Source organism: Lolium perenne, chromosome 2 (assembly GCF_019359855.2).
Source record: "Lolium perenne isolate Kyuss_39 chromosome 2, Kyuss_2.0, whole genome shotgun sequence".
NCBI lineage: Eukaryota > Viridiplantae > Streptophyta > Magnoliopsida > Poales > Poaceae > Lolium > Lolium perenne.
In genome coordinates this window covers 267,092,251-267,109,271 of record NC_067245.2, presented here as the reverse complement: position 1 = coordinate 267,109,271, position 17,021 = coordinate 267,092,251, and the positions used below count along the sequence as shown (strand labels likewise).

General features: G+C 47.6%; 2 protein-coding genes across 2 annotated transcripts; one reads left to right on the top strand and one right to left on the bottom strand.

The window, feature by feature from the left end:
- Positions 1-10,179: 10,179 nt before the first annotated feature.
- Positions 10,180-11,999, top strand: LOC127335999 (cis-zeatin O-glucosyltransferase 1-like). The gene has a single exon (XM_051362738.2). It carries the CDS (start codon positions 10,274-10,276, stop codon positions 11,675-11,677), a length of 1,404 nt encoding a protein of 467 aa, XP_051218698.1. The 5' UTR covers positions 10,180-10,273; the 3' UTR covers positions 11,678-11,999.
- A 201-nt stretch (positions 12,000-12,200) lies between these two features.
- Positions 12,201-16,466, bottom strand: LOC127336000 (uncharacterized). The gene is made up of 3 exons (XM_051362739.2): positions 16,320-16,466; positions 16,071-16,243; positions 12,201-12,483 (listed from the first exon to the last, which is right to left on the bottom strand). Exons 1-3 carry the CDS (start codon positions 16,408-16,410, stop codon positions 12,421-12,423), a joined length of 327 nt encoding a protein of 108 aa, XP_051218699.1. The 5' UTR covers positions 16,411-16,466; the 3' UTR covers positions 12,201-12,420.
- Positions 16,467-17,021: the final 555 nt, after the last annotated feature.

Genomic DNA, 17,021 nt, shown 5'->3' with positions numbered 1-17,021 from the left:
GCACCTGGAGGTTTTGTGTTGACTATAGAGGACTGAATAGCATCACAATAAAAACAAATACCCAATGCCAGTGGTCGATGAACTACTAGATGAGTTATCTGGTTCTCAATGGTTCACCAAAATTGATTTGCGAGCAGGATACCACCAGATTAGGTTGGTGCCGACAGAGGAGCACAAGACAGCTTTCAAGACACATATGGGACTATATGAGTTCAAGGTCATGCCTTTTGGCCTAACGATTGCCCCAGCTACATTTCAGTCAGCCATGAACTCTATTTTCTCTCATTTGATAAGGAAATGCGTATTGGTGTTCATGGATGATATTCTTGTATACAGCCCTAGCTTAGAGGACCATGTATCTCACTTGAAGCAAGTGTTCAGCCTACTGCAACAGCATCAATTGTCCATAAAGCGCAGTAAATGCTCATTTGCTCAGCAAAGCCTTGAGTACCTTGGCCATATAATTAGCAACAAAGGTGTCGCCACTGACCCAGGGAAAATCCAGGCAGTACAAGCATGGCCTACACCGGTGAATGTGAAGCAAGTCAGGGGATTTCTAGGTCTGACAGGGTATTACAGAAAATTTATACGCAATTACAGCCTGATCAGTAGAACACTATCTGACCTACTCAAGAAGAATGTGGTATTCCAGTGGACACCCACACATCAGGCCGCTTTTGACCACCTCAAGCAGCTTATGCTGGAAGCACCTGTCCTTGCCATACCCAATTTTCAAATTCCATTTGCAGTTGAAACTGATGCCTGCAAACATGGAGTGGGAGCACTGTTATCCCAAAATGGACTCCTGGTAGCCTACTTGAGTAAGGCATTGGGTCCAGTGGCACAGACCATGTCGACTTATGAGAAAGAATTTCTTGCAATATTGCTGGCTGTGGAAAAATGGAGATCCTATCTGCAGCACGCCCCCTTCACCATAATAACAGATCACAGAAGCTTATTGCATTTATCTGATCAAAAATTAACTAGTGACATGCAGCAAAAAGCATTTGTCAAACTAATGGGGCTTCAGTATAAATTGCAGTACCGTAAGGGCAGGGATAACTCAGCAGCAGATGCATTATCTAGACTGACGATGAACAACGAACTGTATGCAATATATGTCAGTCGCCCACGATGGTTGGAGTCAATTACTGAAGGCTATGAAAAAGATGAACAAGCTAAGAAACTACTTCAAGAGCTCAGCATACACAGCCCAAATAAACAAGGATACTCACTTCAGCAAGGAATGATCTGCTTCAAGGACAGGGTGTGGTTAGGGAATAACAGTGAAGCACATCAAGCAATTCTCCTATCCCTGCATGACAGCGGTATAGGAGGCCACTCGGGATTTCTGGACACTTACCAGCGCATCAAAGCCTTGTTCTCATGGCCACATATGAAAGAACATGTCAAGAAATATGTACAACAATGTACTACTTGTCAACAAGCCAAGTCTGAGCACATAAAAATTCCAGGTCTGTTAAGCCCACTACCTATTCCTACAGAGGCCTGGAACACTATCAGTATGGATTTTGTCACAGGACTACCAAAATCTGGGAAATTTGACTGCATTTTGGTCGTCATTGACAAATTAACAAAGTTTGGTCATTTCATACCATTGGCACACCCATTCTCCGCATTCACGGTCGCTCAGACATTCATTGACAATGTATATCGACTGCATGGACTTCCTTCAGTGGTCATCTCAGATAGAGACCCAGTTTTTACCAGTAAACTCTGGCAAGAGCTATTCAGACTGGCCGATATCAAGATGAACATGAGTTCATCAAACCACCCGCAGACGGATGGTCAAACAGAGAAGCTTAACCAGTGTCTAGAGACATACTTGAGATGTGAAGTTCATGCCTCACCAAAGAAATGGTCCAAATGGCTCCCTCTGGCTAAGTAATGGTATAATACAAATTTTCATTCAGCATTGAGCAAGACACCATTTGAAATCTTGTATGGATATAAGCCACGACATTTGGGGGTTAGCAACTTACAATCTAATACAGCCACTGACATTTCTGGATGGTTGCAGCAGAGACAAGAAACAACCATTCTTCTCCAACAACATCTGTTGAGAGCCCAACAAAGAATGAAGCACCAGGAAGACAAGAAAAGATCTGAGCGAGTCTTTCAAGTGGGTGACAAGGTGTTCATGAAACTGCAGCCTTACACCCAAACATCTGTTGCTCGAAGGTCTAATCACAAACTATCCTTCAAGTACTTTGGTCCCTATGAGATACTGGAACGCATTGGCAAAGTGGCATACCGGCTGAAGCTACCAGCAGGGAGTCAAATTCACCCGGTTCTTCACGTATCTCAGCTGAAGAAAATGGTTCCCCCAGCTCAGGTCCATGACTCAAACCTCTCCTTCAATTTCATGACTGATGAGTTGTGTGTTGTGCAACCTGAAGTAGTGCACCAACGACGTTTCATCAAGCATGGGCGTGGTTATGTTCCTCAAGTTCTGGTGTCATGGACGTTGCTTCCTTCATCACTAAAAACTTGGGAATCGGAGGCTGCGCTGCTCCACCGTTTCCCCGACGCACCTGCTTGGGGTCAAGCAGCTTCTCAAGGAGGGGGGAATGCTACGGGCCCAGGCCGTACCCACCGCAGGAAGCGCGATGCAAGGCGAGCCCAGGAGAGGAAGATGGCCCAAGTGGCCCAAGAAGAGGTCATGACGGAGACTAAAAGCACCGTTCCAGAATAGGGAGGCATCGATGATAATTGTAACGAGCTGCTGCTCTCCTTTCTCCTCTCTCCCTGGATCTCACTGCCTCTATGTAAGCAAATCCGAGACTATGATCCAGCTACCTGTGCGTGACGCGAGGGCAGAGATCTAGTACCTAGCAGGAAGAATCCTACGCAATTATCTTACGGGCTGAGTTGTGGATCTGTGAAGCCATCACCGGCCTGAAAATAAAAAAGTGTACTTCTATGTTTCACTTATTTATGTATGAGGGAGTACTTATCTTAGTACACGCCACATGGCACTCGATGTTTCAAGTGACTGAGTAAGGACATATGCATCGTGTAAAAGTCCCATGTCAGACCATCTTCAGTGCCCCGCATACGGATAGATTGTGTCGTTGTTCTTCGCCTGGCTTAAATGAATGAGGTGGTCGTTTCAGTCTGCTGGGCCCGCAAAGCCAGCCCAATTTTTGGGTGGTTTGGCGGTTGTCGCGAACAGCGTGCATCTGTCATTGTCCTCTCTAGATATTTCAGAGCCCGCGTGTCAGCGAACTATGGAGACAAGGTGACGCGGGGCGCGAACTATGGAGACAAGGTGACACAGGGCCACACGGTCAACCCGCACGTGGTCCTTCTTTAATGGGGACACGTCGCTATCCCCATGCCCCATCGGTTTCCAAAGACACCCCAGTCCACCACAACCTAGCACTCTAAGCTTCAAAGAACGAAACCCTAGCTAGCGCACCTCGGCCTCGTCGCCATGGCGAAGGGCGACATGTTGTTCCGCCTCGACCGCAACGACCACGAGGCGGCAGCTCTGGCCCTGGTGGCAATGGCGGTCACCACTTCCTCTTCGCGCGCCAATGTCTAGGGCAATGCGACCACCTCCCGTGTTGCGCTTCGAGTGGTAGGACTACATCGAGGTGGAGGTAGTGCGCCAGTTCACCGAGGCAGGCGTGTCGTTGCCCTGACCAGATGTGCATCTCCTTCACGGGTGGCATCTGAACCAGGTCAGGGTTCTCGCCCCGGCCATCCCCACGCGGGGGCTGGCTTGCCACCCAGTGCCGGAGCCATGCCTTAGCTGTGTAATCAATTGACTACACTGATTTTGGCAATACAAGCTTCAAGTAGGAAAAAATGTACATACAGGTACATATATTTGACCACACAAGCTTCAATTGACTACACATGATTGATGTCCTGGCTCCGCCATTGTCGCCACCTCCAGATCTTGCATTGCATGGCCTTCCTATGGCTGGATCTGCGGTAGGACCCTACATACGCCCTGGACTCGCTCCTATGGACGCACTAGTTTGAGCACGAGAATGATGCTCGGCGTCAATCCAGCGAGGCCCCATGAAGGGCCTCGATGACTCCGATATCGACTACGAGGTGCAGGAGAAGCAGGTGGCTCTGCCCTAGATACAACCGTAAGTAAAGGATGAGGAGGAATGGGTGCGGTACACGTTCTCCACCCGTGGCCCTTGCACCTAGACTGGTCATAGTACCGCGACACCGACATGTAGTATATTGAGCCGCTGACTTGGCTGCTGGCATTCCCGCATGAGTTATGCTCACCCGGACGAGGAGGCCGGTGAACCACCGGAGGACCAATAACCAACGCAGGTGAGCTAAGCAGGTCGCTAAGAGCAAGAACAATAGTAGAGTCAGCAACTAACTCTAGTATATTGTCATGTCATCTATAGCTGATCTTATAGCTAACGCTTACAACAGTGAGTACTACTTTAGTGGTACATGATCAACCATCCACTCTCACAAAATGCGTAGAAGTATGTGCTAGGGCTAGCTCTTACATGAGAGCCAACTTACCTTCTCTCACATCTTTTCTCTCCTAGTACAACTTATTATTTAATTTCTTAGAGTTAGTTGACTAGGCACTACTGTACATACTCGATCTTAACTGGCTTGACCAGTATTAGCCAACCGTGAAGGCGAGCAAAGGTGATCAGTGGTAGCCTAAAACATAGTTAAAGGCTTAAAGCGCGCGCGTGTACGCCATCATCCACGCTAAGCTCCATTTCAGAGTACATACAAGGCGGGACATACTGACGTGACACTTAGGTAAAACTCCAAACCTCGGAGCATTTGTTTTCTGAAATCACCACATCTCTGAACATTTAGTCAAGAACACAGATCATCAATACATACAATTACCAATCCTACCTCTTATCGCCATCGCTCATGTCATGTCGATCACTCGATCAGTCGCCTTCGAATCACAAAGTCGTCTATAAAGCACCTACACCAGTTGATGACTGTAGGCTGTCTGCTACTTGTTGCAGGTACGCTCTGGTTTGTTTCAGTTACGGAACAAGAAAGCTTCTTCGACCATACTTATCTCAGTGCACTCCATATGGTTTGATGTTTCAAGTGACTCAATAAGGACATCTGCATTGTTTACAAGCCACCTACTAACCTGTAAGAGCAACTCTAGTAGACCTCTTATATCCAATAAATCCTTAAAATAACATTTTGTTTACGGTTTTAGGCGAAAGAGGTGATCAAACCAGACAACATATTCAAGATGGGAATGGGCTGGGTCGACCTGTCAGGTCACTGACCTAGCCCAAACTTTTGGGGCCATTGGGGCGCACGGGTTGGGCTTGAACCTTTTTTCATCACGACATCGCAATATTGCTTAGACGAACAACTCAAGCGATGGCCGCTCAGCCTGCCCTAGACGCCGCCGCTACCTCCCACCACCAATCTCTAGCACAATCAGCGTTGCCTGCCGCTCATGGTCGTTGCCCGACTCATCCCTCTCCTCGCATCGAAAAACAGATCTTAGTTGCAACTAATGAATAGCACAAATCACGAAGCAACCCAATGATTCGAAGTATTTTTCTCAGTTGCAATTCGTGTTGCAAGTCATGGTAAGCATGAATTACAAAGCAATCAAAGGATCATGGCACTATTTATTTACAACCCTATGTGCAACTACTAAAATCTTAGTTCCAACTCATAAGACAAATTATAATGCAATACTACGGTCTAGGAGTCGATTGAGATTTAAGTTAATTCTCACGCCACAAAAAAAAGTTGATATCTACCACGACAAATTTTTGTCATCTAAGAGGTGTTTTTCGTCGCTAAAAAGGTGACCAAAGCACACACCGTATTCAATATGGGAATGAGCTAGGTCGACCCGTCAGGTCACGGACCCGGCCCAAACTTCTAGGGCCATTGGGGCGCAGGTGTCGGCCTTGAAATTTTTTAGCTGGCTCTGACTGACCTGATGGGTCGACAGGGTCAACCCATCGATTTCATCCTAACATCACAATATCGCATAGACGAATAACTCAAGCGCTGGCCGCTCGGCCTGCCCTAGACGCTACCCCCCTCCCACCCACACACACCACCACCACCACTACCCATCTCTACCACGCTCAGTGTTGCCTGCCGCTCCAGGTCGTTATCCGGCTCATCCCTCTCCTGGCATCCAATCACAAATCTCAGTTGCAACTAATGAATTGCACGAATTATGAAGCAACCCAATGATTCAACGTATTTTTCTCAGTTGCAATTCGTGTTGCAAGTCATGGCAAGTATGAATTACAAAGCAATCAAACGACCGTGGCACTATTTTTCAGTTACAACCCTATGTACAACTAGAAAGATATTAGTTGCAACTCATAGCACAAATTAGAATGCACAAATATGGTCTAGGAGTCGACTAACATATAAGTTAATTCTCAGTCGACTAAGAACTAGCAAAAGGAAAAGATTTATTTTAAATTACCACCCACCTTTTTGACTTAGTTTACCAAATAAAAGTGAGAAAAACTAATGTTTCAGATAGAAAAATAAATAATCATTATCACCTAAAAATGCATGTTTTGGACAGAAAAATACAGAAGTAGAAAAAAATGAAGTGCTATAATAATATGAGGATCATATTCAATAACAAAATATTCTTTGTGAACTACAAAAATACAAGTTGCACATTCTGAAAATGTGCAACTACTAGTGTAACTAGCTATAAGGCAAAACTGGCCAAAATAAAGTTTTATAAAAAAATAGACATCACACTAATTTATTGGTACACAAGATTATTTTGCAACTTTTAAGCACACATGTTTTAAACTTGAAAGAAAAAAGTGCAACTAGGGTGCAATTCAAAAAAGTGCAACCATATGATTATTTTTAATTTTGGAAACTAAAAATTGCAAGTAATACAACCAAAAAGAATAGTTACTTGTTACAATACAATAATTATGAACACTTAAAATGCTCAGATCCTTTTTACTGAAAATGCTATGTTCCTCACAGAATTCATCAAAGGTTTTAGGAAAATATTCACCACCACGATCCGACCTAAGACGCTTGATCTTTCTCTCTAGTTGATTTTCAACTTCAGCCTTATAAATTTTAAAGTAGTCGAAAGCTTCATCTTTGGTTCGCAACAAATAAACATAGCAAAATCTAGTCGCATCATCAATCAATGTCATGAAATATCTCTTTCCACCTTTTGTCAACACACCATTCATCTCACATAGATCAGAATGTATGAGTTCTAGAGGTGCCAAGTTACTCTCCTCGGCTGCCTTGTGAGGCTTCCGAGGTTGCTTTGATTACACACAACTATGACACTTAGAACCTTTGGCAATGGTGAAATTTGGAATTAAACTCAAACTGGATAGCCGAGACATTAAACCAAAATTAATGTGACATAAACGAGAATGCCAAACACTGATATCATCACTAACATTGCTACAAATATGGTTCACAGACTTATTACTGAAATCCGAAAGCGAAAAGCGGAACAAGCCTCCGCACTCATAGCCTTTACCAATAAATTGCCCAAACTTGGAAACAACTACTTTATTCGACTATAAAATAACCTTAAACCCATCTATGCATAGAAGGGAGCCGCTAACGAGATTCTTGTTCATAGTAGGGACATGCTGCACGTTCCTCAGCTACACGATCTTCCCCGAAGTGAACTTCAGATCTACCATGCCAACACCACGAACAGATGCATGTGACCCATTCCCCATCAAGACGGAAGAATCCCGGGCGACCTGGTAAGAAGTGAACATGGATATATCAGCACACACATGAACATTAGCACCTGTATCAATCCACCAACATGGAGATTGAAATACCGAAAGAACAGTAAAGTGATTACCGTACCCATCAGCATTGCTAGCGGTCAGCTTTGTTTATCATCTTCTTCTTCTTGAAGGTTGTAGTCTTCATAGGTTTATTGAAGGATGGCTTGTTATTCCCTTTGTTCTTGTTGTAGGGTTTCTTCTACATCATGTTGGCGCTAGACCGACCCTCTCCTTTCTCAGTATTATCCTTAGCCCGAGCTTTCTCCTCAACATCAAGAGGCGCTATCAGATTTTCAACTGATATCTCATGTCTCTTGTGTTTGAGAGTTGTGGCAAAGTTCCTCCATGAAGGGGGCGACTTAGCGATGATGCATCCAGCCACAAACTTGTCAGGTAAGGCACACTTAAGGAGTTCAAGCTCTTTCGCAATGCACTGTATCTCATGAGCTTGTTCGACTACAGAACGGTTGTTTACCATCCTGATGTCATGGAAGCTCTCCATGATGTACAGTTCACTGCCTGCATCGGTTGCACCGAATTTAGCATTCGGTGCATCCCAGAGCTCTTTACCATCTATTATGTGCATGTACACATCACACAGACGATCAACAAGAATACTCAGAACGCATCCGATGAAGAGAGTATTGTTTTCCTTGAACTTGTTCTGATCTTGGTCAGATATAGTTCCTTCAGGTAAACCATCACTAACTTCGAACACTTAAAGATGAGTACGCCAGAGCGTGGCCTTAACCTGCCACCTCTTAAAGTGCACACCGGTAAACTTATCCGGCCTCAGTGCATCAGCAAAACCATCCATTGTTAACTCAAGAAATTGCCTACAATTAGGTTTTTGGATTGTTGGATAATCAGGCACAATTTCCATGATTAATTCTAGAATATAAAACATAATGACAGCAACTGCTAACATGTGAAACTCGAACATACTAGATGCATTAATCAACATTAGTAGCAGTAGCGCAAACGATAAAGCATCCATCAGCAAACAGATCGAGATATGTCGCACGTACCGATCTGGTGGAGGTGGCGGTGGAGGTGTAGCAGATGATGTCGCAGCAGTAACGTTGTTGATGACAACGTTGTTGACAACAGGGACGACGGGTCGAAGTAGACGGCATTGAAGACGACGGTAGGCAGCACCGCCCGACTTGGACAGAAGGCGACCCGTGATGAAGAGCTTGAGCAGTCGCGCGGAGCGCTTCCCAAAAACCTAATTCGCCCTCTCCCGTACAGGATCGCAAGGACGAGCGGTTCCGGAGACCCGCTCTCCCGTTTGCCGATGCACGTCGACGCGCGAGATGGAGTAGGCTACGATGGCGGCGCAAGCAGAGAGAGGTGGAAAACCTAACTCGTGTATTGAATGTGTTTCTGCGGTAGCCGGGCAAGAGATTATGTAGGCTCAGGAAACCCTAGGCAAACGTGGGGCACGCCCACGTCGCGCGCACGTTTTCGAGTCGGTTACAGATAGCCCACGGCCCTGGAGCGACCCGAACCGACTAACTGCGACGCGTCCGTCTAGGACTCTATTCGATTCGTTTTCCTGAACTGCAAAAAGAAAGGAAATTCTTGGCTCGAGGCTCAATCCACTCACCACGAGCGCGTGTCGTGTCGTGTCGAGACGAGCGAGGAGGAGGAGCGCGCGTGAACCACTCCTATTCTTACTCACTTACTAGTGGTGGAACAACCCACCTTATAAGGTGGTCTAACTTCCTCCCAACTTTCCATGTGGGACTAAACTTTCCACCTCTTGCCACTCCCTAGTGAGCTGCCATCAACTTGGGCTCAAACTCACAAGACTGCCACTATGTGGGCTTTGAGATTTATAGGGAAATCTGAAATCTAGTATGTGCCACTAAACGTGGGTCCAATATTTCAACATGTTAGACATGCTCTAACAGATTTTCTCCATCAGTTAATTCACGAACAGTCTCTCAAGTCTCAACACATTTAGACGGGCCATATCTTGTCAGGAATGGAAGTGGTAATAAGTTTCCTATGACGCATAACAAAGTTCCTAGTCTTTACACTAAATATCTAAGAAGATATAGATAGACTATTCATACATAGGACATTCGTAGTACTTTCGTTGTTCATATGGAAACAATTGGCCGGATCCTCAGGACTGCTACTATATTCCAAGCAAAATGACTTATCCCATCTGTCAGGGAATGTTCCATAGGGCTTACTATACTTGTCTTCCGTCAACCCAAAGACCACACTGGGAGTTGGTGACTACTCTACAAGTAGAGTATGAAACAAAACAAAAAATTCTAAACAGCGGCTAGAAAATTCCAGGTCGCAGATATTGAGATATACCGAGGCCATCGTCAATTCGCTGGTCAACAGCCAGCTGGGCACGGTAACATCTCGACTGTGTATATAGTACTAGTATTTCGTTTTGGGGCATGCTCAGCTCAGCTGCACGGAGGCGCAATCGTTCCTGAGAGCTGAGAAGTGTGCCCACTGTAACTCGATCGATCCCCATGGAGATGGAGTCCGTCGCAGTGGTGGCGGTGCCTTTCCCCGCGCAGGGCCACCTGAACACGCTCCTGCACCTGTCGCTGCGTCTCGCGGCGTGCGGGCTGCCCGTGCACTACGCCGCTCCGGCGCCGCACGTCCGGCAGGCTCGCGCGCGCGTGCACGGGTGGGATCCGCGCGCCGTCTGCTCCATCCGGTTCCACGACCTCGACCTCCCCGCGTACGAGCACCCGCCGCCCGACCCGACCGTCCCCACGTCCTTCCCGTCCCACATGATGCCCCTGCTGGACGCCTTCGTCGCCCACGCGCGTGCCCCGCTCGCCGGCCTCCTCGAGAGGGTCTCCGCCTCCCACCGCCGCGTCGTCGTCCTGTACGACCGCCTGAGCTCCTTCGCCGCGGCCGAGGCGGCGCGCCTGCCGAACTGCGAGGCGTTCTGCATGCAGTGCGTGGCCGTGTCCTACAACGTCGGGATCAAGGACGCCGGACACCGGCTCCTGCGCGACCACGGCATGGTCTTCCACCCCGTCGATGTTTGTATGTCGGAGGAGTTCATCGAGTATATCGTGAGGACGTGGGAGGACTGCCGGGGAGCGGCCGTTGGAGGCATGGTCCTGAACACCTGCCGGGCCCTCGAGGGCGAGTTCATTGACGAGGAAGCCAAGAGTCCGGAGTACACCGGCCAGAGGATCTTCGCCGTCGGGCCACTGAACCCACTGCTCGACGCGAGCGCGAAGACGCCGGGGCAGGCGCGGCACGAGTGCCTCGACTGGCTCGACAGGCAGCCGCCGGCGTCGGTGTTGTACGTGTCGTTCGGCACCACGTCCTCGCTGCTGGCCGAGCAAGCCGCGGAGATCGGGGCGGCGCTGCGTGACAGCAAGCAGCGGTTCATCTGGGTACTCCGAGACGCCGACCACGGCGTCACCGACGTAGTACAGGAGGAGGAAGGCGCCGAGGCCGAGAGCCCGCACGCCACGATGCTGTCCGAGTTCACCACGCAAACCGAGGGAACCGGGGTGGTGATCACCGGGTGGGCGCCGCAGCTGGAGATCCTGGCGCACGATGCCACGGCGGCGTTCATGAGCCACTGCGGCTGGAACTCCACCATGGAGAGCCTCAGCTACGGTAAGCCGATCCTTGCCTGGCCGATGCACTCCGACCAGCCGTGGGACGCGGAGCTTATCTGCAAGTACCTCAAGGCCGGCCTTCTGGTGCGGCCATTGGAGAAGCGCAGCGCAGTGGTACCGTCCGAGGCCATCCAGGAGGTCATCGAGAAGGCCATGGTCTCCGAGGAAGGACTGCAAATGAGGAAGCGTGCAGAGAAGCTTGGCGAGTCCATCTGCGCCTCCGTGGCCGACGGTGGCTCGTCCCACAAAGACCTCGAGGAATTCATTGCTCATATTACAAGATGAACCGAGGGTTGAACACATAAAGAACAATTTTTAGTGTACTCCGTTACTATCTTTCAGTTGAGCTTCAGATATGCTTCGTGCAGGATCATTATGGGGGATTTGGGTTGACGCAAACCGCTGGGTGATGCTAGTTGCCTTATTTTCCTCATTTCTTTCGCTGGAGAAAATATGGTGAGTGATTCTACCTGTACTCTCCATTATCAGGCCACTATACGTTAGTCTTGCAGATCCACACTGCTAGAATGCCGTCCAGTTCTGAGCTGTGGTATGAAATGCTTATGAAAGAAGAATACTCATAGGCACAGAATTCTCATACAACCAATCATCTTGTCATGTTCTATAGGTGTCATGTTTCCAGCAACATGATCTGTGGGCTGTTGATCCGTATGTTTCCTTGGGACAACATATACTAATTATGCCAGAGCAATTCATGTGAACCTAATGATACGCTTCTCCAACAAGGCAAAATTATATCCAACTGTACTATAATCGCGACCTAAGAGTTAACATAAGGCGATAAGTGTAACAATAACCATCAAGAGGTAATTTTATTGGCAGGTTTTGTGGTTGACATGTAAATAGCAAAAGGCCTAGAAGATGGGATCGAGAGATAATAACCAGAAAAATCCTGGTCAGACCATTTTATTCAGCTTCTGGCATTGAAGTTGCACCACAACAAATCAATGCTCCAGACATGGGGGAAAATAACAGCAGATTGTTTCCAAAGTGGACACATCATAGCTTCATTGCACTCTCTTGGTTTCTGCTGGTGCCTTCCAGTGAACAAAACTCGAAATCACCTTTTTCTGCATCACCGTAAGAAAGAAAAATAAGGGAATTCGATTATTCACTTCAAACATTACAAATTATTTTATCTTAACGACATGAAAAAAGAACATAGAAACATAGTTCTATTGAATTCTCCAGCTGCCTGAACTCATTGTGAGCTTGAAATGCAGGTTACCTTCACTGATTTCAGCAGGGCATGTATATAGTTGTATCTGCCATTATTTATAATCACTGACCGTACAACTTCGGACTTAAAACATGTAACCAATGTTTGTAAGACGTAAGTTGTTAAATGTTGTCTAGAAAATTTCCAAGACTGGCTAGTTACTACTCCCTCGGTTCACTAAATACATACCACAATGAGTGAATCTACACACTAAAGCTAGAATAGATACATATCAAAATAGATGAACCTACAAAAAGCTAAAACATATTATATAAGTCAACGGAGCGAGTAGGAAACATCATTATCGACTAAATGAACAATCCACACATGTCTGGTCAGTCAATTGACAGAAGGTATTTACAGATACATGAATCATACTTCTACGCGGTGAAAATGACTTCAGCGGTTCATTAGCAACCTTAACAACATAGTGGTTATCTCTCGAGCGGAATGCCACAAGCGGCGGGGATGGGTAGGTCTCGAACATAATTACCTTAATATTATTATTCCTTAATTTTCTTCGGCCAGTTCAGTGTATCAGAAATGACACAGCTAATTGTGTATCAAAAAATCCTTAATAATTAATTAGTACCTACTCCCCAGTTCCATAATTCTTGTCGCGGTTTTAATTCAACAAGAATTATTGAACGGAGGGAGTAATTGGATGGAAAAAAGTTTGGTAGCGCAGGTGTGCTCTGCGCACGCACATCACCGACGTCCATCATTTCTACGGATACGTGCACAATTAGTGTAATTGTGGCTGTTACTACTGTAGCAAAAGGGTTGACTTGTCCATCTTTTTGTCTTGTAGCAGTCACATGTGACCAATCGGTGAGACAGCAGGCTCGTCCTCTTCTTTTCCTATAAGGCTGGTCATAGTGGGGAGTAACTTAGACTAGTAACATATGCCATGTTACTAGTCTAGGTTACTACCTTCATAGTGGGTAGTAACTTATATGTGGTGTCATGCATTGTATCATTTATTATGTTGTAACTCATCTTGTCTTGAGATGTGTGATGTTATGGTAACATAGCTACTTACCACCTCACTCTCTTTCTTCATTTATTAGCATGCCATGTCACCAAAATGTCTTGAGATGTGTGATGTTACTAGCTATGTTACTCCCACTATGAGCAGTCTAATCTTTTTTTGCTTTGCGGTGGCAGAAGTTGCAGCAAGGTGAAAGAGAGCATGCGTTTTGAGAGAGTAAAGAAAAAAGATGCAGTCGCAGCATGATGAGAGGGAGAGAGAAAACTTGGAAGAAACTCACAGAGAGAGGCGTTGGAGGAAGAGACAAGAAGAAACAGTGCAACTACAACAGAGAGGAGATAGCTTTTGACAGAGATTCTCTGCTGGAGAGGAAGCTCAATAGCAAAAAGACAAACTCAGTTAGCACCCTTGATACCATGATGGAGGGTACAGATACGGGTGCGCCGTGCGCAGGTGCTCTAAAAATCCAGTCTCTGCTTGGACATGGGTTGATGAAAAGAGATGCTACCACTAACAGATTTTCTCCATCGGTTAAATTCACGAACAGTCTCTCAACACATTTAGACGGGCCATATCTTGTCAGGAATGGAAGTGGTAATAAGAACATCTCCAACAGGCGCGGCAAAACGCGCGAGCGGCAAAAAAACCATCAGTTTGGCGCGCGCGGGCGCCCGCGCGAACCCCCAGCGGAAGCGGGAAAATGGCGCGCGGTAAAAATTTTGCCGCGTCCGCGCTTTTGCGTCATCCCGCGCGGGAAACTTGCCGTGTCCGCTGCCGCGTGCGCTATAAAGGCGAAGCGACGCGCGCACACCAACCGCTGAAGATTCCGCGTGTCCACCTCTGCCGTCTCTCTCTCTCTCCCTCTCTCCACCGCGTGTCCACCTTCCGCGCCGACGCTCCGCCTCCGCCGGCAAGATGCCTCCGCACCGCCTCTCCGCCTCCGGCTACCGCGGCGTCCGCGCGCGGCCAAGCGGCCGCTTCGACGCGGAGATCCGCTCCGGCGAGGAGCGGATCCGACTCGGAACCTTCGACACCGCGCATGAGGCGGCGCGGGCCTACGACACCGTCGCGTGGCGCCTCGGCCGGCCCCGCCACCAAATGAATTTCAACGATGTTTGGACGCGCGAGCAGGCGGAGATGCTCACGCCGCCATCGCCGGCCGTCACGACCGAGCAGCGCCTGCGTGTGGCGGAGCAGGACGAGCGCCTGCGCCTCGAGTGGGCGCACGCGTTCCCGTTGGACGTCGCCGCCATGGAGGCATTTTACGCGCAAAAGAAGGAGGCCAAGGCGAAGGCGGCGGCGAAGAAGAAGGCCGACCGCGACAGGCGCCGCGCTGAGTCGGCGGTGAGGAAGGCGCAGAGGGCGGAGAAGGCGGCGCGGAGGGCGAAGAGGGCGGAGGAGAAGAAGAGAGGCGCCGAACCGTCGACGAACATGCCCACCTCCTCCTCCTCCTTTGAGTGGACGACCACTCCGGTCTCCGACACGACTCCGACTAGCGGATCGTCGGACTTCGATTGGGAGGAGTCCGAGTAGTTTAGTTTAGTTTAGTTTAAATAAAATGTCGGTATTTGTCGAACTTTTAATATATTTCGTAATTTTCAGTTAAATTTTCGTAATTTTATTTGATTTGGTTGATCCGTTTCAAACGATATACAAAAAACTAGCCGTTCGCGTGGCGGCGCGCGCTGTATTTTAGAGCGTCCGAAGGAGGCCCAATTTTACCGCCCGCGCATGCGCTGCATTTTGGCGCGTCCGGCGGGGCTAAGTTCGGCAAAGCGCGCGGCAAACATTTACAGCGCGTCGGAAGGGAGGTATAGCTCGCCGAAATTTTGCGCGCCCGTTGGAGATTCTCTAAGTTTCCAACGACGCATAAGCTGATATAGATACACTAGCCCCCCTATGTAAAAATGATTTAATAATCTAACAGTATCAAACAAATCCAATGAATATTTTCAAGCCCCACAAAGCTTAATTAAAGATTACCTCTACACCACCAGATGCCCGAAAACCAGGAAACTAACATAGCAAGATACCAATCAAGCGATCAGAAATTCAATTCGGCACATGGGAGCATATGCTCCTGCCACCGAAAAAACATTTAGAAATGTCAAAAAAATTCGAACAAAAAATTTTCACGCTTACTTGTTAACATTCTACGTGCCCACATTAAATTTTGCAAAAAATGATATTTTTTGTGACTTGTGTGAAAAAGACAAAAAAAAACGTCAATTAGACAACCCTTTTTACATCAAAATTTGACTTTTTTATACATGACACTAAAAATGTCGGTTTTCCGTCGAACGACTTTGTGGCGTGTAGAATTTTAAGATGTACCTATTAAATTTTGTGTCTGAATTTTTTAATATTTTGAATGTGTATTTAAACGAAATTTAAAACTGGGGACATATGCTCCCGGGTGTTCCTAAACTCTAGTCCAAAGAACTCACAAAGGAACGCTTGGAACGTCGACGAGGCACATTCTTCCAGGGGGCGTCGGCCTTCTTGAGTGGGAGCTCGCGGGTCTTGAGCAGGTCGCCGCCGACCGCCTCCTCAACCTTCGCGGCGTGCGTATCCACTCCCTTCCCTACCCCATTCAGGAAAACCACCGCGCCGACCTTGGCTGCGCACAAGAACACAACTTCAGTCACCAATCGAACCACGAGAAAAGAACACTACGTTTCCGGAGAGGAGGATACCTTGGTACGGCTGGAGGTGGAAGAATCTCGCCGGAGCTCCGGCCCTGGACAGGAGAAGGCGGCGCACCTGAGATGCACACGCTAGAGCCATGGGGAAAGATCGGCTCGGAATGAGACGAGGGCCTGTGAGTTGTGAGTTGCGAATTGGTGCTTCGTTTGGGCCAATGCAAAAGGCCCAATTTGAGTGTAGGCGTAAAGGGTAACCGTTACTGTTCTGTGGGTTTCGGCTCATGCAGTTTTTTTTCCCTTGATTTGTTTTCTAGAAATATAACAAGAGATTTTACCTTGTAATTGTAAACACATGTATGTATTCACGTCAGACTGAATAATACTATATGAAATAGAATAGCACATGTAATGTAAAACTTCATTGTATTGTACCATTTTACCATATGTTTAGGGCATCTCTAACGGCTTGACAAATTTCGAACACCAAAAGTGTCTGTTTCAATCTGTTTGGGCCGGGCCACGAACGCATATGTTTTTTCGTCCACGGTCATGGATGCCATTGTGATTAATGCCAGTGTCGACTTCCCGCGAACACCTGCTTTGGTTCACCCGCATGCCGCATGCATGCCTTGTCGTTCCCGCCCTGAGCCCCTGACCGTGGCTAAAAGAGAACCGCTGCCACGAGGGGGGGGGGGGGGGGGGGGTCAACCAGATGGCACGTGAGTACTTCCCGAAAAAAGCCGACGCGGCAGC

What these genes read in the sequence shown, in the direction of transcription:
- LOC127336000 (XM_051362739.2), bottom strand. Translation starts at nt 16,410, where the DNA reads ATGGCTCTAGCGTGTGCATCTCAGGTGCGCCGCCTTCTCCTGTCCAGG. An exon ending in CCACCTCCAGCCGTACCAAG is followed by an intron (nt 16,244 to 16,319) that starts GTATCCTCCTCT and finishes TCTTGTGCGCAG; the next exon opens with CCAAGGTCGGCGCGGTGGTT. An exon ending in GACGTTCCAAGCGTTCCTTT is followed by an intron (nt 12,484 to 16,070) that starts GTGAGTTCTTTG and finishes ACGGTGATGCAG; the next exon opens with AAAAAGGTGATTTCGAGTTT.
- LOC127335999 (XM_051362738.2), top strand. Translation starts at nt 10,274, where the DNA reads ATGGAGATGGAGTCCGTCGCAGTGGTGGCGGTGCCTTTCCCCGCGCAG.